The sequence below is a fragment of the Jaculus jaculus genome, chromosome 1, assembly GCF_020740685.1.
Source record: "Jaculus jaculus isolate mJacJac1 chromosome 1, mJacJac1.mat.Y.cur, whole genome shotgun sequence".
Classification (NCBI taxonomy): domain Eukaryota; kingdom Metazoa; phylum Chordata; class Mammalia; order Rodentia; family Dipodidae; genus Jaculus; species Jaculus jaculus.
The window spans coordinates 36,342,100-36,358,704 of record NC_059102.1 but is presented as its reverse complement, the minus strand read 5'-3'; the positions used below and the strand labels follow the sequence as shown (position 1 = coordinate 36,358,704).

General features: G+C 53.2%; 1 protein-coding gene across 1 annotated transcript; it reads left to right on the top strand.

Moving 5' to 3' along the window:
- The first annotated feature begins 13,009 nt into the window (after window positions 1–13,009).
- Nkx2-3 (NK2 homeobox 3) lies at window positions 13,010–15,550 on the top strand. Its single transcript, XM_004669854.2, has 2 exons — window positions 13,010–13,375; window positions 14,790–15,550. Exons 1-2 carry the CDS (start codon window positions 13,027–13,029, stop codon window positions 15,548–15,550), a joined length of 1,110 nt encoding a protein of 369 aa, XP_004669911.2. The 5' UTR covers window positions 13,010–13,026.
- The last annotated feature ends 1,055 nt before the right edge of the window (window positions 15,551–16,605 follow it).

The following is a 16,605-nucleotide window of genomic DNA, read 5'->3' as shown; positions in this document are numbered from 1 at the left end:
GAAGGACCCTGGGGCACAGGCATCCTGGCCCCTGGGCAGGGACAGAGGTGGCGGGGGCGGGGGGGGGGGGCATCATCCACACTGACGGCTCCCAGCTGAGAGTTTATCTAGACATCCGCAGGCGGAAAGGAACCAGCATTCCCGGGCTTGTGGCTTAGAGAAAATTAATGGCTCTGCCGGACGCTCCTGAGGACTCCCCACCCTCGCACCAACACCAGAGCGGGATTTCGTTTCCAGGGGGAATGCCCCACCTCTGGCTAAGGTTGAGACTGGGATTTCTGAGGTTGGAGGCAGGAGCAACCATAGGCTATAAATCTTAAGGAACCTTCACCGTTTCTTTCTTTTTTTTTTTTTTATTTTCATTTTCGCGGGGGCTGCTCTTCTCCCGCTCACGTTCTATTTACAACATCCAAATCTCGGTGTTAATGGATCTGGGATAATGGTGTTTACTTGACCGCGATAAAGCGCTCAGCTTCCTGGGGGAGCGGCTGTAAAATGTTCCCGGGGTCGAGGTGGAAGGGGGCACCTTAAAGCTGGCGCTGAAAGGGAGGGGGCACCGGGGTCTCTGGCAGACCCGCCCCCGTCCTCCACCCCCTGGCCAAGCAGAGTAACCCAGGCCTCCTCTGCCAGGACGGTTCCCACATAAATCACTAGCGCCAGCGTCTCGGGAAAAGGCGCATTTTTCATTGCTGGCCGCAGGGCAACTCCAGACAGGGAACGAGAAACAGAAGTTGTCTTTAGATAAACGGTTTACCGGAGCGTGCGCCCTGGCAGCGCGGGCGCCCCCGCAGACAGGCACCTCCCCAGGCTCCGAGGAACACCCAGATCCTCCCGCCCAGGTCGGGCCCCAACTGGCCCACAGGGCAGAAGTGAGAAGGAGCAGAAAGGGACACCAAGAATTCATCTCCGTGTTTAACACTTAGGTGATCTCCAGCAAGCGACCTGATCTCCCTCAGTTAAGAGAACCGATCATATCAAATGCTATTTCTATAACCTGTAAAGCCAAAGTTAGAGGTTTGTGCATGAGCCTACGAAGCCTCTGGAATTGTTGGGGCGGGGATGGATTCATGTGCCCATGTGCGTTCTGTGAGGGAGAGGATTCATAGATCCGTCAGGATCTCAAATGCGTATTCCAGACACGAAACTTTGAGTGGCACCGCTCGAGTTCCGTAGATAGATCTCCAGGAGAGCAGTTCTAGCCCTGCCACTGACTACCTGTCAGGTGTTGCCTTAGCTACGACGTCTACCGTTTCCTCCTTTGTAGAAGCCACGGGTTCCTGGGGCTGTTAATGAGGGTTCAATCTTTTTTGAAATATTTTACATGTTTGTTTAGTTAGTTGAGAGAGACGGAGAAAGTAGCAGAAAGAAAAAAAAAGAAAGGAAGAAAGAAAGAAAGAAAGAAAGAAAGAAAGAAAGAAAGAGAAAGAAAGAAAGAAAGAAAGAAAGAAAGAAAGAAAGAAAGAAAGAAAGAGGAAGAAAGAGAGAGAGAAAAGGAGGAAGAAAGAGTGTCAGGGCCAATAGCCACTGCAAACGAACTCCAGACACATGCGTCACTTTTGCATCTGGCTTTACGTGGGTGCTGGGGAGTCGAACTCGGCCGTCAAGCTCTGCAAGCAAGCGCCCCTAACCACTGAACAATCTCTCCAGCCCCGAGGGTCCAACCTGAGTCCAGGCGAATGATGCATAGTAAATGCTAACTAAATGTTTCTACGCAGCAGCTCCTAGCCCTGTAGCAAAGACTCTTCACTCCAAAACCAGGCATTCTTAAAGGGAAGTCTGCTGGGATTCTGGCCACCGTCCAGTGGTCGTGGGTACCAATTCTCAGGGTGTCTGATCCGTGCTCCCCAGCGTGCGCTGTGTGTTGGGGTGCGCGCCGGAGGCCTAGGACCACTAGGCCTTTCCAGGTTGGGGAGCTGGGAGGAGAGCTGCTCTAACTCCGCCGGCCGCCCGGCGCCCGAGGCTCGGCGCTAATCCGGATTTGGAGGCCGAAGCCCTAAACTGGCGGCTGACAAGCGGAGCTAATCAAAGCAGCCGCCCGCCAGGTAGCCCCGGGTCTTGTTGACTTGTTGCGGTGTGCGCACCCAAGCGGGGCGACCTCGGGTTTGGAAGCGGCCGAGGAGCCCAGGGGTTAGGCCCCCGCCCGCTTCCTATCGCGGGCAGACACGTTTCCTTCCCTCCTCGGGTCAGAGGTGGAGCCGGGGAGGCTGGCTCCCCTTCCCCCAGGCCCACCCCAGCCCCCAGCTCCCCTCCCGGCTCGCCATCCATTAGTGTAATCCCCTGTCCAAACATTGCGGCCTGGGCCGCCAGACCGTGCTGTAAACAGACCCCCAGGGTGGGGGGACAATTAAAGCGATCTAAATAAAATAACCATTAATAGCACAAATCGTTCGATGAGCCGCGGGACTCCAGCCTCTCCCGGGTTTGTGTACACAGCGTGGGCATCACGCATCCGTCAAGTGAACCAGCAGTCCTTGTAGCCGTGGATATCTACAGGCGACGCAGGTGAGGTCCCTGCGGCACAGGCTCGGGACACGCACGCACCGGGGTCGCCGCGGGCACTCTGCCTGGTTCAATGAGCTGACCCCAAACACAGCATCACCGGGTTCGCCACCCTTTCAAAAAGCTTCCGCCCACGGGCGCCACCGGGTCCGGTCCGTAGCCTCCGCGCGCATGGGGATCCAGCGCTCATGCCCAGCAAGTCAGCCTCCCCTTGTCCTGGGGTCAGGAATAATAAACTAACGTTCGTGGAGCGCAGACGGTGCCAGTCACCAAGCTAAGAGCTTCGCAAAGATAATCCCGAGTCCTCCCGCATCCTGTGATGATGGTGCTTTTCGTGTCCCCAACTCAGCAACGAAAAGCAGCGCTCACAGCGGTTAAGGGATTGGCAGGAGAGCGAGTGGAGAGGAATTTGAACTCATAACTCTGCTCCAGGGAGCGCATGGCGCCTGTACGAAGGACGGATTCCCAGGAACAGAGCTGTTCTGCGGCTCTGGCGCCCGGTTCCGCAGCATCCCTCCTACTGGCCTGGGTGGTTTGGTTTCCGATGAGACGTTTCTACTTCTCCAAAGAGCATGAACTGACTGGCTAGGGAGCTGGAGGCAGAGGCCCAAGGGAAACGACCCCAAAAGTCCTTGACATATCCCAGGGGCTCGGTCTTGCTACCCGCCATGTCCCAGAGGCTTCTACAGAGTGGGGGCTGCAAAGAACGCTCCCAGAATTTCAATGCCAGGGTCTGAGGTGGGGCCTCCCTGGCTGTGGGTTCCTAGACTGCAGCTGGAGCAGCAACATCTCCAGCCCAAGGTGTCGGGCGGTTGCGGGTGCATAGACGCGGGAAGTTGTGCACCAATCCCTTGCCTGCTCCCTTGACCTTGGACAATCTATTCCTCTTCTGCAGGCCTAAGTTTCCATGGTTTTAAAATACTGGCGAGGGAGAGAGAATGATATTTGTCTAATAGGTGTGTTGTAATGAAGGAAGAGATCACGCTTGAAGAACACTATGCTCACTGGTGGGAAGATTTTCACTATTTGTTATTTATGTTTACTGGATTCTGAATCCAGAGCCCAGGACTGGCAGAAAAGGACGCAGCTCTGGAGAGAACTGAGGGAGAGGAGACTTCAGGAAGCCCAGCCTACCTGTTTGGCCTTGTTTATTTGAAAGCCCCCTCTGGTCTATATTGTCATCAGAGCACATTCATATATATGATTTACTTTTACGTATTTCTTTATTTATTAGAGAGTGAGTAAGCCAGGGCCTCAAGCCACTGCAAATGAACTACTGACGTATGCGCCACCCGTGTGTATCTGGCTTACCTGAAATCGAATCTGGGTCCTTAGGCTTTGCAGGCAAGCGCCTTAACCGCTGAGCCATCTCTCCAGTCTGAAGCACTTTCTTTCTGAGGGCAGCGAAACACTTGAAAAAAGGTTTGAGGAAGGGGAAAACTTGTGGAGAGCGAAGCAGGAACCTGCAGAAGCACAGAGAATGGTGTTTGCCCGCAGAAGGAAGCACAGCCAGTGTCCAGGGGAGGAAAAGGTGCAGAGAGGAAATTGCTGTGCAAAGCAAGGAACTTAACCTTGGGCAACTTACTTACAGATCCAAGCCTCAGTTTCCTCTTCTGTGTGTGTGTGGGGGGGGAGTTATATTAATAGGGCCGAATACAAGAGTTGTTACAGGAAGTAGAAATACTAAAAACGGTGGACACTTGGCAAGAGCTTTTAGAACAGTCTGGTGTTCTACTATCATCATACCTATGAGCCAGTTAATTCTCCCAGGCCTGTGGGAATGATTTGTCCAGGGTCTGTAAGTTTATTTGAAGGATGAGAGAAAGGGAAGACTCTTAACCCCTGAATCATATGATGCTTGTAAGAAAACCATGGACAGTAGCTAGTACTAGCCACATGATCACTAGTGGAATTATTATTACTGTTATTGTCGGTTGTATTACTTCTATTTTTATTATCAACTCTCAGAAATAGTCATCATTAACTCCCTTATGGAGAAGGAAACAGGTCAGCCTGGAATTTAGTGCAGATTTTAAACCTGATGAATCCAAGGTGAGATGTTCTTGCCCAAAACCAGAGGGAAAAGGAAAAAAAGAGCAACAGAGGAGATGCCCACCTCCAGGGTAGGTCCGGAGCAGTTGATTTATTTGCATTCCAGCGAGGACACTAACTGGCCAGATCTTTATCTGAACATGACAACAATGATATGAGGCTTTGGGGATTTGGGCAGCAGCTGAAAGTGGTGCATCTACGGGAGCAGGAAGCTCAGTTGGGATTTGGGACTTATTTGCCAGGGCTGGAGGGTGAGAAAGGGGAATCTGACGGAGGAGGACAAAAAGAGTCTGTTGGTGTCTCTACAAGCATTTCCTAAAGATTAAGAGAATAATTCCTGCTTAGGGACAGGAGGAGGAAAAGCAAACTTTCCCCAGGCTGGAAAATAGGGCCTAGGAATCCTATTCCCTGCTCCAAGCTTGGAAAACACAAGTTCAGCACTCCCCACCCGTGCCCCAACAACCGCCCCTCACATTCCCACAGCCACCACTCCAAAAGTGTATTCCAGTGTCTGAGTTTTGCTGTTTTTTTAAGGGCTTTTTTTGGGGGAGGGAGACAAGGTCTTATGTAGCCCAGGCTGGCCTCAAACTTATTATGTAGCTGAGGATAACCTTGAACTCCTGGTCCTGTTCCCCCTGCCTTCCCAGCGTTGGGATTACAGATATGCACCAGGCTACCACACCTGGTTTCTCTGAGTCCTGTAAGTGCCTTTCTTCCATCATTTCTGTAATCTTCACTGTAAACCTGCAAGCTCCCCATCATTATCTTTCATGAGTGAGAAAATTGCTGCTTGTGAGATTTAAGAGCTGGATGAAGGTCACAAACCTAGTCTTGGTGGACGCAAGGGCAGTGCTCTGGGGCATGAGGTGTGATTATGGCTCGGGGAAAGCCAAGTTTACTACGGCCCTACCCAAGTATAGCCTCTTCACTGTAGGGATGGGACTCTTCTTGCATAGGAGGGAGTCATGGGGGTTAACCCATGTACGTGCATGCTCAGAAGATTTGTGCACATCTAACCACATATATGTTTCTGGGTTGTCAGAGATATAAAACATTCACACATGCCCACATACATGTTCACTCAATGTTAGAATGGGCACGTGTGTGATCACAGACACACATACAAGGCACCCTCTGTGCTACATGAGTATGGGTCGTAGCACGTGAAGTGGAATATTTCAATGTAGTTTATTACTCAAGAACACACACAGTCATTCCAACTCTGGCAGTAAAAATCTATTCCTGCTTCTCTGACTAGAGACAGCTTAGACAGGTCCTTATGAGGACCACTTTGAACAAGACAATTGTAAGGATCCCATAAATTGTCTGCATGAATGTAGTGCATCTAGTCCTAGAAGCTAGTTTTCATCTTGGATCATATAAACATTTCTCTCCAAATATCATGTCACTACCAGTAATTCACATTATTGTGGGAAGGAGGATTCAGGAGTGTTGGCTGTGCTGTCTTGCAATGGCCATTCACTAGTGTACAGTCTACATTTATGAGAAGTCCTGGGTGCCTTTGTCCCTGTGCATGCACACACTGTTCACACAGAAGGGGAAAGACAAGTATGTGGAAGTGGACCGAGTCTGCATACATGTGTTGAAAAGCACATTTCTCAGAGATGCAATTGATGGTTGCAGATTTGCAGAGCTGTCTGCCATGCAGCTAGGGAAGGAAGAGCCCTGAGACTCTCACTTCTCGGGAAACCAGTGACTCAGTGACCCTCACCCCCCCCCCATCAAGCCATCAAGGAAGAGCAGAAAGCTAAGGTTGGACCTGAAGCAGCTACGGGGGGGGGGGGGTATTCTTACCCCCCCCTCCAGTGTGGCCCTATAATTTCCAGGTAGTCCTAGAAATCCCTTCCTGCCGGTTTTATATCTCCAGTCTAAAGCAAAGCTGGTAAGACAAGGGAGAAGATAATTCTGTGTCACCTGTGTGTAGTGGGAAGTCTGTTTGGGGGAGCCTTTATCTGCTGTCTAAGGACCCCTGAGGTAGGGGCCCCAAACTCACTGCTCTGCCCCGCCTTCTTCTGGCCGGCCACAATGGAAGGAAATGGAGGCTCCTCTGGATCAGCCCGAGGGGATTTCCAAGAGGAGGGTCCCAAGTCTGCCACCTGCAGCCCCACACATCCAACCACCACCCCAGGCAGCACTGGGTGGTAGGCTGGAATGTGGAAGATGTCTCAGGCAATGAAATGGGCTGCAGTGGCATCCTTCCACCTGAACAAGGACGGGTGGGCCATTTCCTGAGCACAGGGCCGAGGTGGAGGAGGTAGGAGCTTGAGGGTTCTGAAGTGGGCACTGACCAATTAGTTTGACCCTACTCTTTGTAACCTCAGATTATCATTCTGTCAACCATACGTGGGGACTGCGACCAAAAGAAAGAGAGAGAGACCGTCAAAGTGGAAGAGCTAAGATGGGAGGGAATGAAATAAAATGGGGTGGGGCTGAGAAAATGAAGAATCAACAGGTAGGAAGGAGTGGAAGCCAAGTTTTAAAAGAAGGCTACATAGATGAGGGAGGCGGTGAGGGAGAAAGGAAGCGTGGGTAGAGGGTAATGAGGAAAAGGAGCAGTGAAGAAGGGAAGGGTGCTGCAGAAAAAGTTGGGCTTAGTGAAAGAGTTAGGGGCCCCCCGAAGGGGGGAGACGAGTAGTTTTAAGGGGGAAGAGTACTGATAGGGGGAAGTCCAGGACCTGAACTTCGAAGTTCTGCTGAGTCTCTGGAAGTGGTTGGCCTGAATAGGTGAGAAGGTCTTTCTCTCTGGTTGGCAGGAGCACACGGGGCGGGGTCGTGAGGTGGGTTTGAGAACCTAAGACAAAGACGCAGCCTTTGCTGGGATCCCGAACCAGAAGCCCCAGGATAAAGCCCGCTGTCTGCCTAAACTAAGTGAAGGCGCTTTGAGAGGTGATGCCCTCTGGAGGGAAGGGCCCCGTGAGTCCGAACCACCTTCAGCCTGGAGCCACCTTCCACCTGGCACACCAAAATCTCTGCGAGGCGAGGATGCTCAGGGCTGAGGTCCCCCACGTTGCCAGCCAGAACCTGGGGTCCTGGGACCACTAGGTCTTCTGCGTTTCTGGTCACCGCGCTTCTTGGGCCTCCCAACTCTTCCCGTAGAGTCTGTAGCCAATTCGAATAAAAGCCCACACCTCCCGTCCACTCCGCCCCTACCTGTGCCCAGTGTGGTCAGAACTGGTGCTGCCTGTCCGCCAGGAGGTTAGAAGTGGATGGTACTGGAGCTTGGGCAGCCAAGGTGTCCACAGACCTGGCTATCCGCAGACAGCGAGGGGAGTCGCTCGCTCTCCCATGCGGGCCAAAGAGTCAGGCTTCCAGGCTCCATGCCCAGAGCGCCAGATAAAACTGTATTTAAACCACGAGACTGTTCCAAATGAAAATGGTCTTTTTCGTTTCCCAAGTGGTTTGAAGTTGTTCTTCTAACCCAGGGAGGCTGAGATCAGAAACAGCCAACGTGAGGTTGAGAGCTGGCAGCTCCGAGAAGAGGAGAAAGACACGAAGAATCTGCGTTTCTTGGAACGCGATAAACACTTTTCTCTCTCTTCCCTCTATTTATGGCTCAGCGAGCCGCGCAAAGAAGGCAGTCTGTCTGGTTTACGTGAGTCAATTCGCCAAACGCAGCAGCCGTCCTTCTGAAGTTAGATTTTATTTTAAAAGGTCTATATGACATTGAAATTTAGCTACAGGAAGTTAAACTCAGGCTTAAAAAAAAAAAAACCCACGGAATGCGTTCAGAATTCCAGTTTAATCCCCAAGTTAAAACTGCGCTCTGCATTTCCAAATAGCACACACATTAATACAAACAGGCATTAGACATTATTTGAAAAACAAACTAATAATTTTTTATCTGACAAAGAGCGTTATCTTGTTTTGTTGGCAGAATGAACCTGGTTTGGGTGAGGAAATCAATCTTTTTTTTTTTTTTCCTTTAAAAGTTTTGGAAGGGGCCACACATGAGTAAGTAGATGGCAAAGAAAACTCCAGTCCCTGGGAAATTGGAAAGCACTTTCTTAGCAATGCCCTGCCATTTACCAAAAGCCACACAATTTGCTAGATTTGGACTGGTTTTCTCCCAGGGGAGAAAAATAATGGTTATTTTAGAAAATTAGATTCCAAACAAAGTCTAGAAAAATCGGGCATATATGCAAACATATGCAAAACAAGAGACACGCTCACAGCATGCTTAACATTCCTCTTACAAAACTGTTTCATCAAGAAGACATTCAAGGAATTAGACCACTTTAATGCTTTCTAGAACTAACCAACCAAGATTTTTTTTAAAGCAGACTGTGTATTCACGCTTCTCACAATTAAAATGCTCCTGCTGGCTCAGAAATTCTGGATAGCCTTCAATATCCCTGAATTAAAACCAAACCCACAGATAGCATGCACCATTACCACCCACAACAACTCCACAAAATTCCGTTTGGTGCTACTGCTAAAAAAGGAAACATTTTTCTTATTTTGTTCTTTCTTTTTTGATGTCATTGAAAATGAAATTTCTAGCACAACGGTTAAAATGAAAAATCATTTAAAATATACTAATCGTTTAGCTGAGTGTTGAATTGTTTTTAGCAGTTGAGTAGAAAAATCATTCCTGACGGTAGTGCTACATTTAAGTTAGAAAATCGTGATAGCCTTCAACTTTTTGTGGCCTTGATTACATAATTAAACTGATATTTATACAACAGGGGATTAAAACTATTGAGTATCTGCCTATTGTATATGTACACGAAGTAAGTAATCTTGCATAGAGAATAACAGGAACACTTCACAGCTTCTAAAGATTTATCACATTTTCACTTGATAATGCAGCTACTGTAATGGTTAGCCAGAGACTTTTTGAAAGGAGGTGATATATAACATATCACCTCCCCTCAGGGAATTTGCACCACTTCACCATGATCTCTAATCAAATATCCGATGGGAGGGGCTAGTGAAATGTTCGATGTGAACCAAAGCAGATACATCTAAGTAAAATCAAGAGCTGCCACGAATGTAATCGTATTTACTTTATCTGACAGTAGTTAGCTAAACTGTCTGAACCGAAAACCTATTATTAATCTCGCACAGCTCCAAGATCACTTTCTCAGGCAAAAGAATACAAATGCCCCAGAAGGCTCTAGTAACCGAATACTTGGTGGAACGAGATCCGACACTCTGATAAGCTACTTGGGTGAGGAGACCTCCGTCGCAGAACTGCCTCCCTGAAATTTTCCTGCCTGGCAGCGAAGGTGCTGGTGGTGGCTTGCGGGGCCACAGTTGTCGGGGTGACGCCTAAGCTGACCCCCACCCAGGGCCGCCTAGATGGGACTGGCCTGGCTGAGATCCGCACAGAGAAACCCTGTTACTGAAAAACCAGACTGAAGGGAATTTAACCCTACCTCAATCCCTGCCCTGGGCACAAAACAAAGATCAACCCTAGGGACAAGGTACTGGGTAAAACTCTCCACTGCGGGTGATCAACCCTGCGCTGGACGGGGGTTGGCGGGGAAAGCTAGATAGGCCATTGGAACCAAGGTCAGACCCATTCTCTGGCACTCCCCACAGAGTCCTCACAGGCTCCAGGCCTTGCCAGGGACTAGGGAGCTATGGGAGCTGAGATCCACCCTGGGCCACAGAGGAGCCCTTTGGCAGGGTCCTCAAGAGAGAACCACGAAGGCCTGTCCGTCCCTAAGATACTTCATGGGGTAGCGGGATTTGGAGGGGACTCTGTAATGTGGCCTCATAGGTAGGAGGGGATGGGGAAGCAGAGGTCTCTGGATAGGCTGGCAGAGAGGACGGGGTGGGGGGGGCTCTTTGGCTGCAGTGGGTGTGTGGGCGTGTCCCTGCGCTCTGGGTGCTGGGCCAGAACTTTGTTCTAGTCGGGTTCGAAGACTGGGCTTCTTGGGACAAGGTTTGGGTTAGAGCGAAGAGACACTGAGAAACCAGGAGAAATGCAGGTTTCTCTTAAAAACTGGAGACAAAGGAAATATCTTTTCAGTAGCTTTTTAAAAATTTTCGTCCAAGAGCCAGATGTGGGGGCTCAGGCCTTTAAATCCAGCACTTAGGAGGCAGAGGTAGGAAGATCGCCCTGCGTTCCTGGCCAGCCTGAGACGACATAGTGAATTCCAGGTCAGCTTGGGCTAGAGCGAGACCCTACTTCAAAGCATAAACACCAACAACAAAAATGTGCAATTCTTGAAATCTTCTAAAAGCTAAGGAAAGTGGAGACCGGAAGGGAACAGAAGTATTTCTCCAGATGATTTTGCTCTGCAGTTGGAGGAAGAGCCTGGAACGCAGCTTCCTTCTTGGTCCGGGAGCTAGCCACCACGACGCGGGCACACTCCAAATCCCCCGGCAGCCGAGCCTCGCACCCACTCACCCCCATCTCTCTCTGGACGTTTGCACCTCGGATCCGCTGCAACATCAGCCGCATCCTTTCCCGGACAGACTAGGCCTGGCCTGGAGAGGCGACCGCCTGCGCCTCGCGCGTCACTAGTTTCTCCAACTCAAAGAAGCGAAATGGCACGGAGCTGAGAGCTGGTCACCGGGGCTCAAGGCCCTGCCCACAGGAGATCTCCGGCCCCTAGGCTGCGGCTCACACGGCGCACGTGGCCCGAGCCGCGTCCCAGCTCCCCGCGCGACCCGAGGGCTGCCTCCCCGCAACATTTCCGCCCTCCAGAAGAGCCCCGCCTCTCTCTCCTCCCTACCGGGATCTCTGTCTCTCTCAAGCCGGGGACGCTTAACTCCTCTTGTGGTTGCGGGCTTCTGCAAGGCTACTCTCCATCCCCATCCCCATCCCCTCTCCCACCCTGTCTACCCCGTCCCAGAGCGTTGTACTCGGGTCCCCGAAATCTTCCAGCAGTTCCTTGCAGCTGAGGACAGTCTCCAAACTCCACCGTCCTGGCTGCCAGAACAGGCTTAGGGCGGCTTGGGGAGGGACGCCCCAAGTCCTTCCGAGAGTCTCACCGTGGCGCCCGCTGCTACTCCGAAGGCTAAGCGCTTAGGCGGGCGAATGGCGGAGGATGGTTCCCACTAAGCAGCTTCCAGAATCCCGGGGATCCGGGGGATCCTATAAGGTCCGCCCAGAAAACAAGCAGGGTCTTGGGAGGACGCCGGAAGGCGCGTGGATAGAGACATTAGGAGCGTTGGAGAATAAAGGCCTAGACTCAGGCTTCCGATTTCCAGTTGAAGGGAAAGGCCAGCAGCCCCAGCTAGGTGACCTCCCCCGCTGAGAGCACACCCCGCCGCGTAAAGCCCCCCAGTGCGTGCAGCGCTGCGGCGGAGTTGTCAGTACCCAGGCAAACCCTGCCTTGACATCCGGGGCCGAATAGCGGGAGCTGACACGTACTAACACTTAACGAGCGTAGACTAAACTCCCGGCCTGGTTAGCCTTATTTAACCAGAGCAATAACCCCTGGAGACAGAATGAGTCTCCTGTTTACAGATGAAGAAACTGAGACACGCCCAAGACCAAACACAGATTTAGACCAGGATTCAAACGTGTAGTCGTCTTTCACATACCTGCTCTTTATAGCTGCTGCCAGGGCTACAAGGGCAAGTGTAACCTGGGCTCTGCCCTCAGGGGGCTCACAATCTAATGTGGGCAACCTGGCAGGTACACAGATAGCTACTGCAGTCAGTGGGGAGTGACAAGTGACTTTGCTAACAAGAGCTGCAAATTCAGAGGAAAAGGACTTCCGGCCAGGCGGTCAGGGCAGCGCTTCCTCGGAGGAGGAGGAGGAGGAGGTGATGGTATTTGAGTAGAGAACAGCGTGGAGACGTTGGCGGGAAAGACCTTCAGGTGGAGAGAACGACTTGAGCAAAGGCAGAAAGGCTGGACTTGACACGTCGTGCACCTATCGACAGATTAAACCTTCAGTCTCCTGGGCGATCCAGCGCCCAGTGTTTACTGGCCAGGAAGTTCTGCCCTCGCTGCAGCTGGAAAACAAAACAAAATACAGTCTTGTGGTATATCCTATCACGTCGTTGTTTCGGAGACCACGAGCCTCCGAGAACTGCCCCGAGTCGGGAAGGTGCAGCCAGGTGGACAAGGAATCGGTTCTCACGTCCAGATCGATGCAGCCACTCCCGCAAGGACCAGGACTTCAGGACCCTATACTAGTCCCGGTCTGTTTCTGGTAGCTCCTCGCAAGGGGTGGACATGGGGGCGTGGCCCACGTGCGCGAGACCCAATGAGGAAGGAGGTCAGGACGCGGGCCCCGCCCCTAGGCGTGACGCAGGTCCCCCGGACAGAGGCTTCGGAGCCCCGGCCCCAGTCCCTGCAGTGGCTGTAACAAAACCCAGACCCCGGGTCCGGGCCAATGGAGGCGATTTAGACTGGAGCCCGACTGCGTCTGTCAAAAGCCTGACTTTGCTGCACGGCCGAGTCCAGAGGAAGAGCTGGAGCCGCCGCGCTGCCTCCCCGCCCCCGCCGGGATTTATTGAGTATTTGGACTGGACAATTAAGTGGCCCTGATGATGTTACCAAGCCCGGTCACCTCCACCCCTTTCTCAGTCAAAGACATTTTGAATCTGGAGCAGCAGCAGCACTTCCACGGCGCTCACTTGCAGGCGGATTTGGAGCACCACTTCCACTCGGCGCCCTGCATGCTGGCCGCAGCCGAGGGGACACAATTCTCTGATGCAGGGGAGGACGATGAGGAAGAAGAAGGTGAGAAACTGTCCTATTTGAACTCTCTAGCTGCTGCTGACGGCCACGGAGATTCGGGTCTCTGTTCCCAGAGCTATGTCCACACGGTCCTCCGAGACTCCTGCAGCGGGCCCAAGGAACAAGAAGAGGAGATCGTTAGGGACCCTAGCCAAAGTGAGTAGAGGGGGGAAAGAAACGCACCCGCACACCTGGAGCAATGGCTCAGCGCCCGCCAACAACCCCCAAGCCTTGCCAACACGGCCCTTCCACCTTTGGCTAGGGTCATGCCTCAACTCTGTCAAGTACAGCTCTGCAAAGCTCAGGTACCTACAGTGGAGCTAGGGTAGACCAAAAAGGACAAGGTGGACTGACAACTACACCCCTGGGGGTGGGGGACTAGGAAGCTCCAGTGGGAAGGGTCCAGGATGCCCAATAAGCTGCAAGGACTCGGCTGCTGGGTCCTAACATCTCCTAGTCTGGTTCCTCCCCAGCCCACGCTCCCTGACCCATTTTTCTGTTTTCGCTCTAACCGAAGATGCGTTCTCTGAGGCCTGGGCAGCTACCCCATTTCTCAGAGAAAACCGAGCAAGCAGGGTGTGTCCTTAGCATGCACGGACGCTGGAATTTTGGTAGAGACCATCCGGGTGGATCCCTTGCTTCTAGGTTTGGAGCTCACGTCCGTGGCACCAGGCAAAGGAGAGGGGATAGTCAGAGCGTATGTAGGGTCAGAATCCATTCTGGGTGGCCACAGCTCTCCTACCCCCGAGGCCACAGCCTCTTCTTTTTTCGAAAATTCATAACGTTTTGTTTTGTGTCTCAAGCTGTAGGCCCAATAAAGAACGTGCCAAACGTATTCTTGCGGTGGACAGGAGGTGGATTAGTTAAGGAGATCCGATAGCTGAATAAGCCCTGGAGGAAGTGCTTGGGAGAGGAACAGAGTCAATTACAGAGCAGGTCTGATGTGGCTGAGATCAAGGCCTACGTTCTGACATTCCCGGGGTCTAGAGTTAATACAAAACGGTCCTAAAACCAGTCCATCAAACTTTTTCCTCTCTGAGGTAGTACACAGAGGTTTCGTGCACACATGTACTCTTCTATAAACAAAACAAAACCAGTCTCTGAACTACACAAATGCGTTATTACAGTTGGATATTTCCGAACAGAAATTTTATTTTTCCGTATACACTCCGACCCACTTCCAGCAACACCAGCCTGTCTCACGCCTTCAGTTATCCGTGGCGAGTGGAAGGCAAATGAGGGTGCAGATACTGTGGTTGTTATGTAGTCGCAAGCTTTCATCCTGAAAATAGTCATTAGCATGTCGAGCCGCACACTTAACACGAGGTAATCTCTTCCCTCGCAGATGCTCAAGTTTTAATAAATGCGCAGATAACTGCTCCCCGGGGGCGTTCTCTAGGTGCCTGGGCCGTGGCAGGCTCCCAAGGCACCAGGAGCCACACATTCTCCCCTCCCTTCCCCAAGTCCAGGCCTTTACTCCACCAAAAAGGTGTGTGTGAGGGGGTGGAGGGGTGACTACGAGCGGCACGCTCATGGACGCTGTGGCTTTGCTGTCCCGCTTCCCCCGCAGAAAGCTGCCCGCTGAAGAAGCCTCTGGAGGCGGCGGAGGACGGCGACAGGGACAGGCCGAAGCCGCGCAGCCGGCGGAAGCCCCGCGTGCTCTTCTCGCAGGCGCAGGTCTTCGAGCTGGAGCGCAGGTTCAAGCAGCAGCGGTACCTGTCGGCGCCCGAGCGCGAGCACCTGGCCAGCAGCCTGAAGCTCACGTCCACGCAGGTGAAGATCTGGTTCCAGAACCGCAGGTACAAGTGCAAGAGGCAGCGGCAGGACAAGTCGCTGGAACTGGGCGCGCACGCGCCTCCGCCGCCGCCGCCGCCGCCTCCTCGCCGCGTGGCGGTGCCGGTGCTGGTGCGGGACGGCAAGCCGTGCGTGACGCCCAGCGCGCAGGCCTACGGCGCGCCCTACGGCGTGGGCGCCGGCTACTCCTACAACAGCTTCCCGGCCTACGGCTACGGGAACTCGGCCGCCGCCGCCGCTGCCGCCGCCGCAGCCGCCGCCGCCGCCGCCGCCGCGGCCTACAGCGGGAGCTACGGCTGTGCGTACCCGGGCGGCGCGGGCGGCGGCGGCGGCGGCGGCGGAGGGGCCTCGGCCGCGGTCCCCGCCGGGCAGCCCGCCTGCAGCGTCTCCGGAGGCGGCTCCTTCGTGAACGTGAGCAACCTGGGAGGCTTCGGCGGCGGCGGAGGCGGCGGCGGCGGCGCGCAGCCCCTGCACCAGGGCACCGCGGCCGGGGCCGCGTGCGCGCAGGGCGCTTTGCAGGGCATCCGGGCCTGGTGAGCACCCGGCGGTCACGCGTGCGGCGGCGCGTCCGACCGCAGCGTGGCACCGCGGCAGTGAAGCACGAGAAAGGCCAGACCCAAGGGCCCAGGTCCCCTCGTTAAAATAAATCACACACGTCTCGCATCCCCGGGGCCCCGAGTCGCGGCGCACTCTAGGCCCGGGGATGCCCAGGTCCGGCCGCCGGGACTGTCTGAGACAGAAACCAGGCTGGATGCTGGGGACGAAGGCCCGTGGCCGTGGTCCCCGAGGGAGAGCGGAGGCTGGGACTCCGGCTGCCGCTTGTTCTCAGAGCAAGAAGGGCTTCGCTTCTTAGGCCTTTCCGAGGAACCCGGATTCCCTCCTGCCCCGAAATAAAGGGGAAAATATCATGGAGGAAAGGAAAATGGGGCTACTGGCTTGAGAAATGCTGTCGATCCGCTGTCCTCTTCGCTGGCCCGGAGCACCACACTACAATCGATTTTCGTTTTCCACTCGCCTTCCCCTCCATAATGGAGTCTTGGATCTCTGGATTGTCAGAACTCTTCGAGGACATCCCATGCAGTGAGATCAGAAGTTTGGGGAGGGTGGGGCTGAGCAAATCCAGGACCTGGTGGCCCAGTCTAGGTGTCATCGGGTTTCCTTTCTGTTTTGTATTCTGTATTCAGCACACATTATCTCTCTATATAAGTATATCCACACGCCGTGTACACACCCGCTGTCATACACTACAGGAGTCAATAAACAAGGTGCAATATTTCCAAACTGTTGGCCTGCTGCAGACTTTGTTTGGCTCAAAAGAGTGGGGAGGGTTCCCTCAAACCAGGAGAGAAGGGAGGAAAAGATGTGTGAAGGAAGGCAGTCTTCCCTGGGCTTCGTCCGCTGGAGCCAGGCCCCAGGCTGCAAGTCTGGTCTCTTCGTGGCTTTGTTCATTAATTTCTCTGTACTGTTGTGGGCAGGCCAGGCCAGGCCAGGCCAGGCCGAAGACTCGGGATGCTTTGAGATCCCATGCTTTTTGCAATGCCCCCAAATCTTACCCTCTAGATGCAAGGACACTAGGTGAGTGGATCCACCTC